Source organism: Saccostrea echinata, unplaced genomic scaffold, assembly GCF_033153115.1.
Source record: "Saccostrea echinata isolate AGI-Se365-2 ecotype Australia unplaced genomic scaffold, CSIRO_AGI_Sech_v1 ptg000022l, whole genome shotgun sequence".
In the NCBI taxonomy this organism is placed as follows: domain Eukaryota; kingdom Metazoa; phylum Mollusca; class Bivalvia; order Ostreida; family Ostreidae; genus Saccostrea; species Saccostrea echinata.
The window spans coordinates 6,456,504-6,478,973 of NW_026889771.1; the positions used below are offsets into that span (position 1 = coordinate 6,456,504).

General features: G+C 38.2%; 2 protein-coding genes across 2 annotated transcripts; one reads left to right on the forward strand and one right to left on the reverse strand.

Annotated features, from left to right (window-relative positions):
* Positions 1–333: 333 nt before the first annotated feature.
* LOC133190661 (beta-1,3-galactosyltransferase 1-like) lies at positions 334–1,491 on the reverse strand. Its single transcript, XM_061326352.1, has one exon. It carries the CDS (start codon positions 1,489–1,491, stop codon positions 334–336), a length of 1,158 nt encoding a protein of 385 aa, XP_061182336.1.
* Positions 1,492–3,304: 1,813 nt separating this feature from the next.
* Positions 3,305–4,684, forward strand: LOC133190662 (vesicular inhibitory amino acid transporter-like). Its single transcript, XM_061326353.1, has 2 exons — positions 3,305–3,349; positions 3,470–4,684. Exon 2 carries the CDS (start codon positions 3,473–3,475, stop codon positions 4,682–4,684), a length of 1,212 nt encoding a protein of 403 aa, XP_061182337.1. The 5' UTR covers positions 3,305–3,349; positions 3,470–3,472.
* The last annotated feature ends 17,786 nt before the right edge of the window (positions 4,685–22,470 follow it).

Sequence of the window (22,470 nt, forward strand, 5' to 3'; positions counted from 1 at the left end):
GCCCCCAATAATTTTGCCATGTATAGATTACTATAGAAAACATAGCTACTATATGCTCGGCCCCTCAATAAAAACGTCTGATGACCTTTTTTATTTGTTTTTTGCTCAAGGAATTTTTAGTAGTTGTTAGTGCCCGCAACTAAAAATGTATGCCCCCCCCCCCCACTTAAATTGCTTCCTACGGACCTGAAGGCCCATGGGCCTCTTGTTTTTCTTGAAGTCCCTGACAATGTATTCTTTGGACTGCAAGTTCACTCAAATCAATTTGTGATCAATTCTTAATGAGTCTCAGTTTTACAACCCTGGATAAGTGTGCTAGTTTTTCTTAATTATCTAAAGTTGACAGATTTCATCCCAAATCTCAAATAGTCTCTCTGGTGCCAATCCATGTACTGTGAACACATACGGTGTCTTGTACCAACAAGGGTGCTTTGATTTAGGGTTGTAGTGGTAAAACCATTTTATCTTCGTCGTGTTTAAATTTAACTGTTCTAAACATAGACCAATATATACATCCTCTAGTGGGAAGAATGGAACGTTTTCCGCGATTTCATTGATCTTTTTTACCACCTTGAATGACGTCACGTACCCAGTTCCACTGCAAAATGGCGGGAAAACTTCCTTGCTGAATAAACTTTCTGGTATGTAATACTTGGACCTTGGGTCTCTATGAGGCTTTTCTTTATTCATACAGTAACCTCCGATATGTGTTTCCAAGATCCGCCCATACTTTGGTAGCAAAATGGACAGAGTATTTGACACATGAACCCACATATCGTCGTCGGTTTTCATGACGTATTTGGTCGTTGCGCAGGCTTTAACTGTCCACTTGATGCCCATCCGCGTTTTCAACGTAAGGTTCCCGTAGGTGTCAAGGAAGGTTCCTTGAATGATGTCTTGATTTCTTTCGTTTTCCTCATAGATCATATCATTAACAGAACCCTTTGTAGATAACCCCAACAAAAAGACATACTTTACAAAACCCCTTTGGGTTTCAGTAAAATTTAACCACGTTCTCCGCAAAGCGTTGCGTTGGTTGAATCCCTCGGTTGCCGATGCTATAAGAAACAGAAGCTCGGTGGTATTAGTACATATACCAGGAGTTTCGATGACATAGTCGTAAGTGTATTTGAAGCAACCATTGCACGTAAGGTTTCTAATTAGAACCACTGGCGTACTTCGTTGGTAGGCAGATATGTCCATTAGTGCAGTGCTCCAAGAATTATGCACCCTATCTATTTGTACATTTCTGTCATCACCAATACCCTGCACTGGATTGTTATTCCTGAGTTGGTCCAATCCGAAATTTTGGACATGAATTAGGGAAATATTGGTTCCTAGAAATGGGTTTATTATAACAATGGCATGAGATTTAAAATACCGATGTGTAAGAGTGAACACTGCGAACAAAATGAAATTAATAATCACAGCGACCAGTAGTCCGTATTGCAGATATGTACCAATCGTTGTTTTTGCTCTCCAATGTATCATCTTTACAACAATTTTTAATGCAAGAAGGAAGTTGGTATAAGGTTAATCCATAGACGTCTATATCAAGCCACGAATATGTAATTGTCGCTAAAATTCACTAGAAGTGACTGATAAAGGACAGGTTAAGAGATATAGGTCAGTCAGATGGATCAGCAAAATGATGACTTTTGTAGAACTCTACAGGACAAGGTTGAAATGGGTGTGATACAGAAATAATCGCAAGTGGGTTGAGGAAGTAAAATTGAAGACATAATCAATGTTCATAAGCGAATTTACAATGTAGGGGTATAGTCTGATACTTCGGAAAATAGGTATATATTATAAAAAAAGAATTTCTAGACGGTCACATTGTACATCAAATAAACAGCAAGAGTAACAAGATGTGATTGTGAAACATTGATGCCCCCTAATGGCAGCTCTTGGCGAAGGTTAAAGTTTCTCAAATGCAAGTCAAACTCCAAGGTCAGGAATCACAAATGTTGGTGCCCAAAGAAAGGTTTTGTCAATTTAAGGAATACTCCTGTGAAATATGAAAACCCTTGCAGCTACCATTAAGAAATTATGGTCAAGGTTAAAGTTCATCAAAAGTAATCCAATCACCATGGTCAACATCATGAGGTCAAGCATCAAGCATTCAAAACTTATGGCCAAGATGAATGTTTTTCAAAAGAGGGTCAGGCTCTAAGGTCAAGGTCAAAATTGTCGATACCCAAGAAAAGTTCTTGTCGAAAAGAATATATATGTGAAATATGAAAGACCTAGCACGAACCGTTCAAAAGTTGTGGCCAAGGCTAATGATTTTTTTAAAGTATTTCAGCTTCCAAGGTCAAGGTTAAAAGGGCAAATTTCTTGGTACCCAAGGGAAGTTCTTTTCCCCTGTGAGGTATGAAAGACCTGCTCCAACCATTCAAAACTTATGGCCAAGGTCAAAGTTTTTCAAAAGAATGTCAAAATCCAAAGTCAAGGTCATAAGGTTAAAAATATTGTATTTTAAGAAAGATTTTGTCACAAGGAATACACTTGTGAAGCATGAAAACCCTAGCACCAACCGTTCAAAACTTAAAGATTAAAGTTTGATAAAAGTTTGCAAAAAGTGGGTCAAACACCAAGGTCAAGTTCAAGAGGTCAATTATATTGGTACCCAAAGAGAGGTCTTGTCATAGGAATACACACGTGAAATATGAAAGCCATAGCTCCAGGAAGGCTAAAGTTTTTGCGGACAAACAGACAGACAGATGGACGGACAGAGCAAAATCTTCGATTATGGGGGCATAAAAATATAATAAATGCTCTAAAATAAATACTGAATAGCCTGGTCTGAGGTGTGCATCGTATGTGCAGTTTTATGCCCTGAATTTATGTTTGTCGTGTGTAGTAAATAATGAGTTGATTATCTCTGATTTATTTCTTAACATATTGTCAGCGCATAGTAAAGTTCCTGCAAAGTCAAACTCAATCTCAGAATGTTGACAAGTGCCTTATTGGCTTTGTCAATCATCAATTCAATAAGAATGTCACAGATTTTTTCCCCATAAGAAGTAAAAACGACGTAAACGATTCCTTTTCTCAAAATAATAGGCGGACCAAAAAAAAGAAAGAAAGAATTAATTCAGTTCCAAGCTAAGAAGACAATTGAAAAGGGTTAAATATGACTTGCTTTCATGGCATTAAGAGTAAAATAAGAGGTATGTTTCATGTTGAGAGTAAATATAACAGTTTTGAAAATGAGAGCGAAATGGACTTTATATCAACGGATGACAATCAACTGAAATCTATATTCAAAGAGGAAAGTAGTGACACTGCTGATGGTAAAATCACGGTCTGGCAGGCTGGTTGGAATATCACCAATGCAATCCAGGTTAGTTCTTCTACCGTTAGTTACTATCCCTTGACTGCTCTGTTCGATCTTTTTTAAACATTAAATTGGAAAAAATACCCTCTTCATAAATAACGCGTCTACTCTTTCATGAATTTTTAGGGGATGTTTATAGTAAGCTTCCCGTACGCTCTTCAACAAGGTGGATACTGGACTCTTCTAGCAATCTCTGCGGTGGCCGTCATCTGTATTCACACCAGCAAGATCATAGTGAAATGCCTGTACGAAGATGATGCTTGTGGAAACCAAATTAGAGTTCGAAACAGTTATGCTGATATCGCTGATAGAGTCTGGGGAGCTAGGTTCGGGAGATATCTGCTAATTTTCGCACAACTAATAGAACTATCTATGACCTGTATCCTCTACATTCTTGTTAGTGGAGAACTCCTTCATGGTTGCTTCCGGTCACATGACGTGAGTCTTGCCACATGGGTAATCCTCAGCACCGTGCCACTTCTTCCATGTGCGTTTTTACGAAGTATTCGATGTGTTTCTAACCTGAGCTTCTGGTGTACTGTTACTCATATGATAATAAACGCAATCATCATAGTATATTGCTTTACTCAAGTGTCCCAGTGGCATTGGGACCAAATGCCAGTGAAGATCAACATTTGGGAGTTTCCGATCTCTCTTGGGATTGTTGTTTTCAGTTACACATCACAAATATTTGCACCAAAGTTAGAAGGCAACATGAGAAATCCCAAACAATTCAAGCATATGTTATATTGTACTCACATCTCTGCTGCAATCTTCAAAAGCGTATTCGCATACGTTTGCTTTTTAACCTGGGGAAGAGAAACGATGGAAGTTATTACCAACAATTTGACACAGCCTGGATTCAAAATCACTATAGATCTCATACTGGTTCTAAAAGCTCTACTTTCATTCCCTCTTCCATACTATTCAACTGTTGAAATTATTGAACAAGAATGTTTCAATTTGAAGAGCCCATTTCTTTTTTCGTCATGCGCTGGTGATCATCACGCGTTAAAACCGTGGACTGTTGTCCTACGACTCCTTCTTGTCATCGCAACTATGTTGCTGGCCGTGTTTTTACCACATTTTTCAATACTTATGGGATTAGTCGGAAGTTTTACGGGGACGATGCTGTCTTTTGTTTGGCCATGTTACTTCCATCTCCAAATTCATGGCCATAGATTGCTCTGGTATGATAAGCTTATAAACTGGGTCATCATTTTGCTCGGGGTTGCTATTGGTGGAATCGGCATGTACTATTCTGGAATCGCCCTCCATCACGCAATGGAGGGTCCATCCAGGGCAAACACTTTCAACAGTACACAACTGAGTGAAACATGATACAGACTTGAAAACAAACGTGTCGCAATAGATCTTGCCAATTTTGGTCAGAAACAAGCTGTGTGAGTAGATTGGTCTTTTGTGCAATATTACTCAATAGGCCCTAATAGTTTGTTTCTTTGTTTATATGTTGTTTAACGTCCCTCTCGAGAATTTTTCACTCATATGGAGACGCCACCACTTGCCGGTGGAGAGCTGCAAATTTTGTCCTATACTCGGCACTTACGGCCATTGAGCAGTGAGGGATCTTTTTCGTGCCAGCACCTACTGCGACACGGGACCTCGGTTTATACGGTCTCATCCAAAGGACCGGTCTCCACGTCCCACAGTGGGATTCGAACCCGCGACGTAAGGATCATCTCCTTACTTCGCGACTCTAGAGCAGATGCTCTAACCACTGCGCCACGCGGGCGACGGCCCTAATAGTAATAATATTCATAATGATGGTGATGATGATAATCACATTAATAAATATATCTAATTATCCTTAGATTTTTTTCTTCGATTTTTAAAATACTTTTCTCTACTTTAGGTTAAAGCTCTTTGTCCTTCCATCATTTCTCGAGCTTTTACTTCGTTAATTCGCTTTCAAAAGTTCCCTAGAATTCCAATGGAGTACTTGTTCGTGTTATTTTTGTTCAGTTTAGGTATCCCTAACCAAACAAGCATTCTGAGAGTATTGCATTAGCAATACTAGTCCCCTACCGGCAAGTGTAATCTGGTTCCCGTTAAGAATTGAAAATGCCATAATTCCGTCAAAAAACAATGAAGCGGGACGACATGCAAACTTGATATATAGCTAATCAGGGTAAAGTCACATAAAGTCACATACCAAAAATCAGCTCAATATCTGAAAGCGTTTAGAAGAAAATTGCGGAAACCCCTAAAAATTGAAAAGGCCGTAATTCCGTCAAAAATCAATGAAGCGGAACGAAATGCAAACTTGATCTGTAACTCATCAAGATACACTCACCAAAAATCAGCTCAATATCTGCAAGTGTTTAGGAAAAAAGTGCAGAAAACCAAATGGGACAAACTGACAGACAGACAGACGGACAGACAGCTAGACAGACAGACAGACGGACAGACTCAGAGGAGACCTAGAGTCCCCTCCGGTTTCACCGGTAGGGGACTAACAAGCATTCTGAGACTTTGCATTAGCAATACTAGTCCCCTACCGGCAAGTGTAATCTGGTTCCAATTAAAAATGCTGTAATTCCGTCAAAAATCATTGAAGCGGAACATAATGCAAACTTCATCTGTAACTCATCAAAATACACTCACATACCAAAAATCAGCTCAATAACTGCAAGCTGTTAAGCGTTTAGAAAAAAGGTGCGAAAAACCCTTAAAAATTAAAAAAGCCGTAATTCCCTCAAAAATCAATGAAGCGGAACGAAATTCAAACTTGATCTGTAACTCATTAATATACACTTACATACCAAAAATCAGCTCAATATCTGCAAGAATTTAGGAAAAAAGTGCGGAAAACTAAGTGGGACAGACAGACAGACGGACGGACAGACTCAGAGGAAACCTATAGTCCCCTCCGGTTTCACCGGTAGGGGACTAATAAAGCTGAATTGACAATTCATATGAGTTTGGCCATGCCATGTCCTTCATGCAAGGTTATATGTATCAGGGATTTATCAGCCTATTTTGGGAAACGCCATTTTTCGGGAATTGGGAAAAAATTATCGGCTATATGATGAAATTGGGAAAAATTAAAAAATGTTGCTTAAATCATGTATTCAGGTGTAATTCATTTAACATTTCAATATGAACTCTAATTTGGGCCACCAAACTGACAATTAAATATATGATCCAACTTCATACAAGATCATGCAATTATGAATAATAGACTAATAAAAGTAAAATTTACTTCAAATGAGTATAAAGTGTTTATACAACTTAGGGTAGTACATGTGTGTTTGAGATTCCAATTTAGGTCATTATAGAATCTGTTTCTGGAGATTATAAACCTCCTGCAAAAAATTATAGTAAGTACACATTTTCTCAAAGTCCTCTTTTAAAATGTATTAATGCATTGATAATATATTTTTCTATTTAAATAATGCCTACAGTCCTTTCAATTCACTCATAGATCAATTGAGTAGGTAGAAATAACTTAGTAAATCTATATAATTACACAATATCACCATTTTCAGAAGAACAGAGGAAATTCGGATTAAAAGTTGGCGATGTTTTTACAGTGTTTTTAAACATGTGTTACGACTGTAGCTTTGCTAAAGGAGTTAAATAGATGAAAATTACAGACAATCTGACAAATTTATTGTGTGTTTTTCCAAGATAATTAAATATAAAAGCATTGTTCACTAATAGGGAAAAAAATACTGCCAAATTGGGAAAAACTGAACTCATTTTCAGTTGGGAATGGGGCCGAATTTCGCCCCCTGAGAAAGTACTGATTAATCCCTGTGTATGTATTCTAAACTTTTGATAAAGAAAATATTCTCCAACATCTATATCTTCGAGGTTACAAAGAAGAATAAAGATGTTTTTTGTGTCCTGATTTATGTATTATCCCGATTTCCACGTTTTGATTAGGCATTTCATGATTTTTTTTTACTACAGCAGAACAAACTTGCAGCGAACATGCTTAAGATGAATTAACGCATACAACAAAGTGATTTTAATATTCCCGCTAGATTATAAACATGTTATGAACTTATTGGATAAAACGTTTATAACAGAGCAAAACTGTTCGTCCCTGGCACATCTGTAGACATTTTTTGTCCGGAAATGATCTCTGAAACTATTTAATATTTTTCTTCAGAACACTTTAGAATATGCCATTTGAACCTATCATGCCTATGCAACTTTTATTTTTAGACTGATTTGATAAAAAAAAAAAGGTAAATATGACTTAAGATTTCATTGAAAATAACTTCTTTACATGAATAAGAGAAATGAAATTCTGACATAACTGTAACCAAGAAACGTAAGAAGCTCATGCGAGGTTGTCCCAGAAAAAAGGCGAACTTTTTAAATATTTCATAAACTACTCGAACAAAATAATTAATTTTTTGCACATTGTTATGAAATTCCCTATACGACAGCCAACTACTTACTGCCAACTGCTCACTGCTTACTGCCAACTACCAGCTGCTCACTGCCAGCTGCTCACTGCTTACTGACAACTGCCACTGCTTATAGATGATGCCTATTTTGATATCTTAATGTCTTTAATACGCATACTTGAATAAATCCTATGATGGCAAGAAAAAGAACTACGAACGCTAGTATTGTTCGGCTGTTTTCAAAATTTAACATATTTGAATGATTTTTTAATATTTATATATATATTTAGATGAATTTTCATAAAACATAACTTATTAGGGAGAGTAAAGAGAGTTAAGTCTATAATTTTGGTAAAACTAGTGTTTATCACTATACAAGTCAAAGGAACACGGATATCTATTTTCACCCCCCTCCCTTGTGAAACAACAATTCATTTTTACAGGTATAATGAATTGCTATTTCACAAATCCATAGCAAAGGTTTTGTTGTTTCAACGGGGGTATGGGGGGGGGGGGGGGTCAGACTAAAAACAGCAAAAATAGTCACAAGTATTTTATTACCAATTTCAAATGAGAAAAATAAATAATCTGATACAATGTATGTTGAATTCTACATAAGCTAAACAAATGGAGAGATTTTTTTTAATTTTTGTAATAATTGTATTATTCTTGCTATCATAGGGTTTATTCAACCATTTGTAGTAGAGATATTAAAAACAAGAAAACAGGCAGTATCATCTATGAGCAGTGGCAGTTGGCAGTAAGCAGCTGGCAGTTGGCAGTAAGCAGTTGGCTGTCGTATATGGAATTCCATAGCAGCGTGCAACAATTAAGCTGCTAACAATTAAATTAAGATTATATATATATATATATATATATATATATATATATATATATATATATATATATATATATATATATATATAATTTTTGTAAGTGGCTGCTCTCTTTAAAGGAATTGCTGAATGCATCATTGCAGAATTAATATAAAATAGTATAAAAAATATATATTGTGTGCATTTATTGCATTATTGCTTTCTATAATTAATTAATTATAATTTATTCATTCTGTTGTTGAATTTGTTTATTCATTGGAAGAAAGCAACAAATTCAATCATGTGCAGATAACTCTGCAAATGAATTAATATTATATATCAACAATTAATGAAGTAATTTGTAAATTAATTCAGAATTAAAAATTATCTTGAATACTTGAAGATATCTCTAATTGAATTGTTGTGTAATGCATCAAATAATTTGATATCTTAAATTCAAAGGACTAATTTGAAAAAAAGATATATGTATCTTAATTGATTAATTTAATCAATTGGCTACAATAGAAAGGAGGGGAAATTAAAGGAAGGAAAAAAACCCTCAATTTCATTTACGAGTACTGCACAAAGTAAAGATTAACAGTATATGTCAGTGTCAAGTTTGATAACTATAGATTTCCCAAAGTCATTGCAAAATACTCTCTCGGATCGCTGCAATACAGAGAAAAAAAACCCTGGATTTATGTTAGTTACTGTTTATTTGTTATCACATCATGAACATGAAGAATTTTAGCAGTTATGTTTTATATTTGATAAGTATATAATGTTCCAATAACATTTCACTATAAAACTCTCTAAGATGGCTGCAGTGAAAAAAGTACTCAGATTTACATGTTATTCAATGTTGTTTAATTGTTGTCATAATTTGTGAAGATTTACATGAATATTGAATTTACATGTTATTACAGTACATGTACTTTGAAAAGAATATTTGAAAATAATGGCTACTGTTATACATATAACTCTGAAAAGATTTTAGGAAGCAGATGTCACTTATTATAAGTAGTACATCATACATTGTATACGAATTGAAATGTCAAAACAAATAGACATAAAACACACATATAATGAATTAAGATGACCAGTCTCTTCACTACACTTGATGCCTACATAAATGGTTATTAAAACCATTAAATTACAGAGCACCATGCAGGTTTGGGCCAGATTTATTTTCCAAAGAAATTAACATGCAAACAAAGCAGATTTCATTGCATATTCATTGCATATTCATTGCATATTCATAACAAAATGCACATTAAAATGCATCCAAAAATAAAATAAGCCTCCTCTGCCGCCCAGGAAAAACCATATATTACAAACAAAATATTTCAAAATTTGAAAAAAATGATGGAAACCTGTGAACCGCGGCAAAATGCAGAGTAAGCAAAAATTTGAGTGGCGGAACCTCACTCTATTTAATTATGAGACATTATTTTCAAGAATTATGGAATTTGCAATATAGACATAAATTTATATTGATAAAAAACTGGACTTCCTCAGGATAGTGTGCACTAGAAAGTGACCATTTGATAATACCCCTTTAATAATCGAATGTTTGCCCATGCGATATATTCTGAAATTTTTTTGGCTGTAGCCTAAATAACTAAAACTTAGTAACAAGACATTTCCGTAACATTGTTTACATGTTGTTTGGGCAATTAATTTTTCCTAATACTACGTAACACAAAAACTTGTTATACTGCACTCATCCTAAACTTTCCATCAGTATTAAACATCAAAGGTTAGAGTATAATCACTGACATTAAAAACTTCCCAGGGAGAACATGGATAAAAATTCACACATGTGTCCAAGGCAAAAAATTAATGCAAGTCTAAGGGTGAATGCAAGATAGACATTCATTTGATGGATTTATAAATTGGTCAATACTACACTGGTGTAACAAGGAAATTTACTGATGGGGGTAAAGATAGTACATAAGTTTTTTGGTTCAAAACATCAACAAAAGAAAGGAATGAACAAAGGCTGGAAAATGCAATATCCTTCTCACAAGGTCACAGATCCTTCACATAAAGTCACAGATCCTTCTCCAAGGTCACAGATCCTTCACATAAGGTCACAGATCCTTCAAGATCAAAAATCCTTCACATAAGGTCACAGATCTTTCACATAAGATCACAGATCTTTCACATAAGATCACAGATCCTTCACATAACATCACAGATCCTTCACATAATGTCAAGGATCCTTCACACTTGATCACAAATCTTTCACATAAGCTCACAGATCTTTCACAAAAGATCACAGATCCTTCACACAAGGTTACAGATCCTTAATACAAGGCAACAGAACCTTTTCATAAGGCCACAGATATTCTTCACAAAAGGTCAGTCCTTCACAAGGTCACAGATCTTTCATACAAGGTCACCAATTTTCACACTATATGTAGGTAACAGATCCTTCACATAAGGTCAGAGGTCCATAATACAAGGTCACAAATCCTTCACACTTGTTCAGAATAGAGTTTTTTATCTCCTTCAACAACAAATGTCTCTCCTTCCATTTCTAATGATCCATAACTTGAATTTATTTTGATGTGTTGCCCAACTTTCTTTCTTCCACAGATATCAAGACAGCTCAGATGATTCATAGGATGTGTTCTATCAAATAAAAAATGTCGGTTTAACAAATGAAAAGTAAAAAAGTGATATTGTATAGACTTCAGTACCTATGAAAATAAAAACAAGTAAGGTACTGTGTTTCAACAATATAAAATCAACCAATGCATTTGAGAAAACAATACCAAATTTAGTGGTCCAAAGGCTTTTACAATCACATGAATGTCATTGAATTTTTTTCTGAGCCAAAGTTTGTTCTTTTTTTCTAAACTACTTTTTTCACAAACTGGAGTCAGCTTCATCAAGATTTAAAGGGCAAAGATTTACACACATTTCAATTTAAACTATACTTGAGGGCATTTTTGTAGTAATTTGACAATTCGAAGCCTAATATTTCGGGGAGAGATTTCCATGAAATTTCTATACGTTCTCGAGAAAAGATGAAATTGTTAAAAGTTTACAAAGAAAAGAATGATGACAACACTGAAAACAACAGACAAATTTTGATCAGAAAATCTTGGCTCAGGTGAGCTAAAAAAAGTCAGACAGTCCAAGATGTTCCATTGTCTCTTATATCATGTCTTGAATTGGTCACAGCCAATCCCTGAACTTTTGCTGGTAGGTAACTGTATGCTCTTCTTTTGAGAATGAAAACCAGCCCAACCCTGTATGCATGAACAAAGAACATCTATAGGTCTAAGGAAAAAGGATGTTCTTGACACTTGGAGAGCTATTAGTCTTCAGAGAGCCAGAAACACATCTAAATATAAAATATTTTACCATCAATTCTTGAGTTGGCTGCTTTTGATCCCTCAAACATTTTGCACACTTTCTATCAGATGAAAGTCACCAGTTTGTCTCGGGATCTACACTAGCACTACACTAGATCTAACCCTGACCTATTAATAAAAAATATCAAATAGTAAAAGAATTCCTTACACTTGTAAAGTGGAAAAAATGATGAAAATCAATAGAATACTGGATTGGCACATCGCATCTTACCATCATCCTAGGGTTTACGGCAGTCTATCCCAAAAACGCTCAGCACTCTTGCTTTCAGGTGAGATTCTTCTCTTAAGGATTCTGGATAGAGCTTTATCTTAAACTGCTCAATAAAAGTAGAAAAACAATCTCAATATAATATGGATGAGCCCACAAAAAATCTAGAAAGTACTGGCATTATGACATGATTCTTACCCTTTTATCCATGGTTTGCCACAATCGATCCCTTATCTTAAAGCTCCTGCTGACAAATAATGGAGTCGTATCTTACACTGGGATTGAAGCTTGCCAAACCATTCTCCTACTAACACAAAAAGTAAAGAACGGAGTAATACTATTACTTGCTGCATTGATCAAATTACAATTAAAGCGAGGGATTCAAAAGAGCAACTTGTTACTTACCACATTGGCCAATATTTTCTGCTGGTCATAGCTGGGCAATGGACTCTCCATCTTCTGTTGAATAGACTTAGTACCTCTATGACCAATATCCCAGCCTAAATCTTCTGCATCTTCCAATGATTGCTGCAGTTGAGTTCAAGACATACTTCTTCTCAGTAAGGGATCTAGGTCAGCCAAGGTTCCATCTGCTAGCAAAGAAAATAAACCAAGGGTCAAATGATTCATGAATACTGCAAACAAAGGGTCAAAGGAATACTATAATAAACAATTTGCCGTATAGCTCAATACGATTTACAATTTTGTCTCAAAAGCAAACCCAGCCCTCGCCCTTTAATTTCCTATAACAATACAACTATTCTGATATGAATCTCACTCTTTAGTCTATTATTTGCCAAATTTTAAAATTCCCTACTTCTAACCCACCCGCAGCTAATGAACTGAGTCCTCCTCTGCTCCTTGGGATGGGTCCTTCTCTTCTGCTTCTCTGAAGGGGTCCTTCTAGTCTGCTCTTTGAGAGGTCCTCTCTTCTTCTCCTTCGGATGAGTCATTCTCTTCTGGTCCTTGGCATGGTTCCTTCTCTTCTAATCCTAAAGATGGGTGATTCTCTTCTGCTCATGGGAAATTGGTCAACCTCTTCTGTTCCTTAGGATGGGTCCTTCTCCTCTGCTCCTCGGGTTGGGTCCTTCTCTTTTGCTCCTTAGGATGGGCACTTCTCTATTGCCTCTTGGCTAAGGTCCTTCTCTTCTGCCTCTTGGGATTGATCCTTCTCTTCTGCATCCTGTCAGTGAAAATCAAGAGGTCAAGGGATCCAGGCATCCTCCTATTAACACAGAGAGTCAGGATGTTAAAGAAATACCCTAAATGTTTTGATCAACTTAGAATAAAAACAACAGGGAATCAAAATAGCAACAAATGCAGTATGTTCTTACCACTCTGGCCAATGTTGGTTTCTGCTCATAGCTGGGCAATGCAGTCCTCTTCTTCTTTTGGCCGGCCAAAGTCCTCTTCTGTCGTCGTCCCTCATCTGAACCCCTGAAAATATACAACTGACAAAAGATTAGTAAAAAATCAAAACAATTACAGAAATAAAATAGAAATTCACAAATCAACTGCAAAAATTCACAAAATTATAAACAAAAATTACTTGAAAAATAAGTTAGTAAAAGGGGACTGTTACTTTGGGAAAGGACATAAGAGAGGTGAGAGTAGAGGAGGGGAAGGGAGATGGTTAGTCATGTTAGAGTAAGGAGGACAGAGGGATAAATGAAAAAAAACTTCTCTATCAGGCTCTCTGGCTGATGAACTGGGTCCTCTTCTGCTCCTTGGGATGGGTCCTTCTCTTCTGCATCCTGTCAGTGGAAGTCAAGAGGTCAAGGCCAAACCAGGTCCACATCAATTGACAAGTAAAAGATGGGGAAAGTTTGCAGCGAGCAGATCTCAAATCTTACCGCATCTTCCAACGATGACTGCAGTTGATTGGGAGGCAAGATTCGTCCACACCAGGGGCTGCAGATCAACCAAACCGCCTACTGCTGAAATAAAACAAAATTCAAAATGTTAAATAAATTTTAAGACTTCACATCAACTGAACAATAGCCCAAGAAATCCACACAAGATAGATTTCATCACATGAATCTTACCTTTTCTTCTCTGCTTGTCAGCAGTTAATTCCCCGCCCTGCTCCCCACCCTCCTCCTGACAGACAAGGAAATCGTTCCTAACATTGGGATCCAGGCATCCTCCTATTAACACAGAGAGTCAGGATGTTAAAGAAATACCCAAAATGTTTTGATCATCTTAGAATAAAAACAACAGGGAATCAAAATAGCAACAAATGCAGTATGTTCTTACCACTCTGGCCAATGTTGGTTTCTGCTCATAGCTGGGCAATGCAGTCCTCTTCTTCTTTTGGCCGGCCAAAGTCCTCTTCTGTCGTCGTCCCTCATCTGAACCCCTGAAAATATACAACTGACAAAAGATTAGTAAAAAATCAAAACAATTACAGAAATGAAATAGAAATTCACAAATCAACTGCAAAAATTCACAAAATTATAAACAAAAATTACTTGAAAAATAAGTTAGCAAAAGGGGACTGTTACTTTGGGAAAGGACATAAGAGAGGTGAGAGTAGAGGAGGGGAAGGGAGATGGTTAGTCATGTTAGAGTAAGGAGGACAGAGGGATAAATGAAAAAAGCTTCTCTATCAGGCTCTCTGGCTGATGAACTGGGTCCTCTTCTGCTCCTTGGGATGGGTCCTTCTCTTCTGCATCCTGTCAGTGGAAGTCAAGAGGTCAAGGCCAAACCAGGTCAACATCAATTGACAAGTAAAAGATGGGGAAAGTTTGCAGCGAGCAGATCTCAAATCTTACCGCATCTTCCAACGATGACTGCAGTTGATTGGGAGGCAAGATTCGTCCACACCAGGGGCTGCAGATCATCCAAACCGCCTACTGCTGAAATAAAACAAAATTCATTTGACTTTTAAGACTTCACATCAACTGAACAATAGCCCAAGAAATCCACACAAGATAGATTTCATCACATGAATCTTACCTTTTCTTCTCTGCTTGTCAGCAGTTAATTCCCCGCCCTGCTCCCCACCCTCCTCCTGACAGACAAGGAAATCGTTCCTAACATTGGGATCCAGGCATCCTCCTATTAACACAGAGAGTCAGGATGTTAAAGAAATACCCTAAATGTTTTGTTCATCTTAGAATAAAAACAACAGGGAATCAAAATAGCAACAAATGCAGTATGTTCTTACCACTCTGGCCAATGTTGGTTTCTGCTCATAGCTGGGCAATGCAGTCCTCTTCTTCTTTTGGCCGGCCAAAGTCCTCTTCTGTCGTCGTCCCTCATCTGAACCCCTGAAAATATACAACTGACAAAAGATTAGTAAAAAATCAAAACAATTACAGAAATGAAATAGAAATTCACAAATCAACTGCAAAAATTCACAAAATTATAAACAAAAATTACTTGAAAAATAAGTTAGTAAAAGGGGACTGTTACTTTGGGAAAGGACATAAGAGAGGTGAGAGTAGAGGAGGGGAAGGGAGATGGTTAGTCATGTTAGAGTAAGGAGGACAGAGGGATAAATGAAAAAAAGCTTCTCTATCAGGCTCTCTGGCTGATGAACTGGGTCCTCTTCTGCTCCTTGGGATGGGTCCTTCTCTTCTGCATCCTGTCAGTGGAAGTCAAGAGGTCAAGGCCAAACCAGGTCAACATCAATTGACAAGTAAAAGATGGGGAAAGTTTGCAGCGAGCAGATCTCAAATCTTACCGCATCTTCCAACGATGACTGCAGTTGACTGGGAGGCAAGATTCGTCCACACCAGGGCTGCAGATCATCCAAACCGCCTACTGCTGAAATAAAACAAAATTCATTTGACTTTTAAGACTTCACATCAACTGAACAATAGCCCAAGAAATCCACACAAGATAGATTTCATCACATGAATCTTACCTTTTCTTCTCTGCTTGTCAGCAGTTAATTCCCCGCCCTGCTCCCCACCCTCCTCCTGACAGACAAGGAAATCGTTCCTAACATTGGGATCCAGGCATCCTCCTATTAACACAGAGAGTCAGGATGTTAAAGAAATACCCTAAATGTTTTGTTCATCTTAGAATAAAAACAACAGGGAATCAAAATAGCAACAAATGCAGTATGTTCTTACCACTCTGGCCAATGTTGGTTTCTGCTCATAGCTGGGCAATGCAGTCCTCTTCTTCTTTTGGCCGGCCAAAGTCCTCTTCTGTCGTCGTCCCTCATCTGAACCCCTGAAAATATACAACTGACAAAAGATTAGTAAAAAATCAAAACAATTACAGAAATGAAATAGAAATTCACAAATCAACTGCAAAAATTCACAAAATTATAAACAAAAATTACTTGAAAAATAAGTTAGCAAAAGGGGACTGTTACTTTGGGAAAGGACATAAGAGAGGTGAGAGTAGAGGAGGGGAAGGGAGATGGTTAGTCATGTTAGAGTAAGGAGGACAGAGGGATAAATGAAAAAAAGCTTCTCTATCAGGCTCTCTGGCTGATGAACTGGGTCCTCTTCTGCTCCTTGGGATGGGTCCTTCTCTTCTGCATCCTGTCAGTGGAAGTCAAGAGGTCAAGGCCAAACCAGGTCAACATCAATTGACAAGTAAAAGATGGGGAAAGTTTGCAGCAAGCAGATCTCAAATCTTACTGCATCTTCCAACGATGACTGCAGTTGACTGGGAGGCAAGATTCGTCCACACCAGGGGCTGCAGATCATCCAAAGCGCCTACTGCTGAAATAAAACAAAATTCAAAATGTTAAATAAATTTTAAGACTTCACATCAACTGAACAATAGCCCAAGAAATCCACACAAGATAGATTTCATCACATGAATCTTACCTTTTCTTCTCTGCTTGTCAACAGTTAATTCCCCGCCCTGCTCCCCACCCTCCTCCTGACAGACAAGGAAATCGTTCCTAACATTGGGATCCAGGCATCCTCCTATTAACACAGAGAGTCAGGATGTTAAAGAAATACCCTAAATGTTTTGATCAACTTAGAATAAAAACAACAGGGAATCAAAATAGCAACAAATGCAGTATGTTCTTACCACTCTGGAAAATGTTGGTTTCTGCTCATAGCTGGGCAATGCAGTCCTCTTCTTCTTTTGGCCGGCCAAAGTCCTCTTCTGTCGTCGTCCCTCATCTGAACCCCTGAAAATATACAACTGACAAAAGATTAGTAAAAAATCAAAACAATTACAGAAATGAAATAGAAATTCACAAATCAACTGCAAAAATTCACAAAATTATAAACAAAAATTACTTGAAAAATAAGTTAGCAAAAGGGGACTGTTACTTTGGGAAAGGACATAAGAGAGGTGAGAGTAGAGGAGGGGAAGGGAGATGGTTAGTCATGTTAGAGTAAGGAGGACAGAGGGATAAATGAAAAAAGCTTCTCTATCAGGCTCTCTGGCTGATGAACTGGGTCCTCTTCTGCTCCTTGGGATGGGTCCTTCTCTTCTGCATCCTGTCAGTGGAAGTCAAGAGGTCAAGGCCAAACCAGGTCAACATCAATTGACAAGTAAAAGATGGGGAAAGTTTGCAGCGAGCAGATCTCAAATCTTACCGCATCTTCCAACGATGACTGCAGTTGATTGGGAGGCAAGATTCGTCCACACCAGGGGCTGCAGATCAACCAAACCGCCTACTGCTGAAATAAAACAAAATTCATTTGACTTTTAAGACTTCACATCAACTGAACAATAGCCCAAGAAATCCACACAAGATAGATTTCATCACATGAATCTTACCTTTTCTTCTCTGCTTGTCAGCAGTTAATTCCCCGCCCTGCTCCCCACCCTCCTCCTGACAGACAAGGAAATCGTTCCTAACATTGGGATCCAGGCATCCTCCTATTAACACAGAGAGTCAGGATGTTAAAGAAATACCCAAAATGTTTTGATCATCTTAGAATAAAAACAACAGGGAATCAAAATAGCAACAAATGCAGTATGTTCTTACCACTCTGGAAAATGTTGGTTTCTGCTCATAGCTGGGCAATGCAGTCCTCTTCTTCTTTTGGCCGGCCAAAGTCCTCTTCTGTCGTCGTCCCTCATCTGAACCCCTGAAAATATACAACTGACAAAAGATTAGTAAAAAATCAAAACAATTACAGAAATGAAATAGAAATTCACAAATCAACTGCAAAAATTCACAAAATTATAAACAAAAATTACTTGAAAAATAAGTTAGCAAAAGGGGACTGTTACTTTGGGAAAGGACATAAGAGAGGTGAGAGTAGAGGAGGGGAAGGGAGATGGTTAGTCATGTTAGAGTAAGGAGGACAGAGGGATAAATGAAAAAAGCTTCTCTATCAGGCTCTCTGGCTGATGAACTGGGTCCTCTTCTGCTCCTTGGGATGGGTCCTTCTCTTCTGCATCCTGTCAGTGGAAGTCAAGAGGTCAAGGCCAAACCAGGTCAACATCAATTGACAAGTAAAAGATGGGGAAAGTTTGCAGCGAGCAGATCTCAAATCTTACCGCATCTTCCAACGATGACTGCAGTTGATTGGGAGGCAAGATTCGTCCACACCAGGGGCTGCAGATCAACCAAACCGCCTACTGCTGAAATAAAACAAAATTCATTTGACTTTTAAGACTTCACATCAACTGAACAATAGCCCAAGAAATCCACACAAGATAGATTTCATCACATGAATCTTACCTTTTCTTCTCTGCTTGTCAGCAGTTAATTCCCCGCCCTGCTCCCCACCCTCCTCCTGACAGACAAGGAAATCGTTCCTAACATTGGGATCCAGGCATCCTCCTATTAACACAGAGAGTCAGGATGTTAAAGAAATACCCAAAATGTTTTGATCATCTTAGAATAAAAACAACAGGGAATCAAAATAGCAACAAATGCAGTATGTTCTTACCACTCTGGAAAATGTTGGTTTCTGCTCATAGCTGGGCAATGCAGTCCTCTTCTTCTTTTGGCCGGCCAAAGTCCTCTTCTGTCGTCGTCCCTCATCTGAACCCCTGAAAATATACAACTGACAAAAGATTAGTAAAAAATCAAAACAATTACAGAAATGAAATAGAAATTCACAAATCAACTGCAAAAATTCACAAAATTATAAACAAAAATTACTTGAAAAATAAGTTAGCAAAAGGGGACTGTTACTTTGGGAAAGGACATAAGAGAGGTGAGAGTAGAGGAGGGGAAGGGAGATGGTTAGTCATGTTAGAGTAAGGAGGACAGAGGGATAAATGAAAAAAGCTTCTCTATCAGGCTCTCTGGCTGATGAACTGGGTCCTCTTCTGCTCCTTGGGATGGGTCCTTCTCTTCTGCATCCTGTCAGTGGAAGTCAAGAGGTCAAGGCCAAACCAGGTCAACATCAATTGACAAGTAAAAGATGGGGAAAGTTTGCAGCGAGCAGATCTCAAATCTTACCGCATCTTCCAACGATGACTGCAGTTGACTGGGAGGCAAGATTCGTCCACACCAGGGGCTGCAGATCATCCAAACCGCCTACTGCTGAAATAAAACAAAATTCATTTGACTTTTAAGACTTCACATCAACTGAACAATAGCCCAAGAAATCCACACAAGATAGATTTCATCACATGAATCTTACCTTTTCTTCTCTGCTTGTCAGCAGTTAATTCCCCGCCCTGCTCCCCACCCTCCTCCTGACAGACAAGGAAATCGTTCCTAACATTGGGATCCAGGCATCCTCCTATTAACACAGAGAGTCAGGATGTTAAAGAAATACCCTAAATGTTTTGTTCATCTTAGAATAAAAACAACAGGGAATCAAAATAGCAACAAATGCAGTATGTTCTTACCACTCTGGCCAATGTTGGTTTCTGCTCATAGCTGGGCAATGCAGTCCTCTTCTTCTTTTGGCCGGCCAAAGTCCTCTTCTGTCGTCGTCCCTCATCTGAACCCCTGAAAATATACAACTGACAAAAGATTAGTAAAAAATCAAAACAATTACAGAAATGAAATAGAAATTCACAAATCAACTGCAAAAATTCACAAAATTATAAACAAAAATTACTTGAAAAATAAGTTAGCAAAAGGGGACTGTTACTTTGGGAAAGGACATAAGAGAGGTGAGAGTAGAGGAGGGGAAGGGAGATGGTTAGTCATGTTAGAGTAAGGAGGACAGAGGGATAAATGAAAAAAAGCTTCTCTATCAGGCTCTCTGGCTGATGAACTGGGTCCTCTTCTGCTCCTTGGGATGGGTCCTTCTCTTCTGCATCCTGTCAGTGGAAGTCAAGAGGTCAAGGCCAAACCAGGTCAACATCAATTGACAAGTAAAAGATGGGGAAAGTTTGCAGCGAGCAGATCTCAAATCTTACCGCATCTTCCAACGATGACTGCAGTTGACTGGGAGGCAAGATTCGTCCACACCAGGGGCTGCAGATCATCCAAACCGCCTACTGCTGAAATAAAACAAAATTCATTTGACTTTTAAGACTTCACATCAACTGAACAATAGCCCAAGAAATCCACACAAGATAGATTTCATCACATGAATCTTACCTTTTCTTCTCTGCTTGTCAGCAGTTAATTCCCCGCCCTGCTCCCCACCCTCCTCCTGACAGACAAGGAAATCGTTCCTAACATTGGGATCCAGGCATCCTCCTATTAACACAGAGAGTCAGGATGTTAAAGAAATACCCTAAATGTTTTGTTCATCTTAGAATAAAAACAACAGGGAATCAAAATAGCAACAAATGCAGTATGTTCTTACCACTCTGGCCAATGTTGGTTTCTGCTCATAGCTGGGCAATGCAGTCCTCTTCTTCTTTTGGCCGGCCAAAGTCCTCTTCTGTCGTCGTCCCTCATCTGAACCCCTGAAAATATACAACTGACAAAAGATTAGTAAAAAATCAAAACAATTACAGAAATGAAATAGAAATTCACAAATCAACTGCAAAAATTCACAAAATTATAAACAAAAATTACTTGAAAAATAAGTTAGCAAAAGGGGACTGTTACTTTGGGAAAGGACATAAGAGAGGTGAGAGTAGAGGAGGGGAAGGGAGATGGTTAGTCATGTTAGAGTAAGGAGGACAGAGGGATAAATGAAAAAAAGCTTCTCTATCAGGCTCTCTGGCTGATGAACTGGGTCCTCTTCTGCTCCTTGGGATGGGTCCTTCTCTTCTGCATCCTGTCAGTGGAAGTCAAGAGGTCAAGGCCAAACCAGGTCAACATCAATTGACAAGTAAAAGATGGGGAAAGTTTGCAGCAAGCAGATCTCAAATCTTACTGCATCTTCCAACGATGACTGCAGTTGACTGGGAGGCAAGATTCGTCCACACCAGGGGCTGCAGATCATCCAAACCGCCTACTGCTGAAATAAAACAAAATTCATTTGACTTTTAAGACTTCACATCAACTGAACAATAGCCCAAGAAATCCACACAAGATAGATTTCATCACATGAATCTTACCTTTTCTTCTCTGCTTGTCAGCAGTTAATTCCCCGCCCTGCTCCCCACCCTCCTCCTGACAGACAAGGAAATCGTTCCTAACATTGGGATCCAGGCATCCTCCTATTAACACAGAGAGTCAGGATGTTAAAGAAATACCCAAAATGTTTTGATCATCTTAGAATAAAAACAACAGGGAATCAAAATAGCAACAAATGCAGTATGTTCTTACCACTCTGGAAAATGTTGGTTTCTGCTCATAGCTGGGCAATGCAGTCCTCTTCTTCTTTTGGCCGGCCAAAGTCCTCTTCTGTCGTCGTCCCTCATCTGAACCCCTGAAAATATACAACTGACAAAAGATTAGTAAAAAATCAAAACAATTACAGAAATGAAATAGAAATTCACAAATCAACTGCAAAAATTCACAAAATTATAAACAAAAATTACTTGAAAAATAAGTTAGCAAAAGGGGACTGTTACTTTGGGAAAGGACATAAGAGAGGTGAGAGTAGAGGAGGGGAAGGGAGATGGTTAGTCATGTTAGAGTAAGGAGGACAGAGGGATAAATGAAAAAAGCTTCTCTATCAGGCTCTCTGGCTGATGAACTGGGTCCTCTTCTGCTCCTTGGGATGGGTCCTTCTCTTCTGCATCCTGTCAGTGGAAGTCAAGAGGTCAAGGCCAAACCAGGTCAACATCAATTGACAAGTAAAAGATGGGGAAAGTTTGCAGCGAGCAGATCTCAAATCTTACCGCATCTTCCAACGATGACTGCAGTTGATTGGGAGGCAAGATTCGTCCACACCAGGGGCTGCAGATCAACCAAACCGCCTACTGCTGAAATAAAACAAAATTCATTTGACTTTTAAGACTTCACATCAACTGAACAATAGCCCAAGAAATCCACACAAGATAGATTTCATCACATGAATCTTACCTTTTCTTCTCTGCTTGTCAGCAGTTAATTCCCCGCCCTGCTCCCCACCCTCCTCCTGACAGA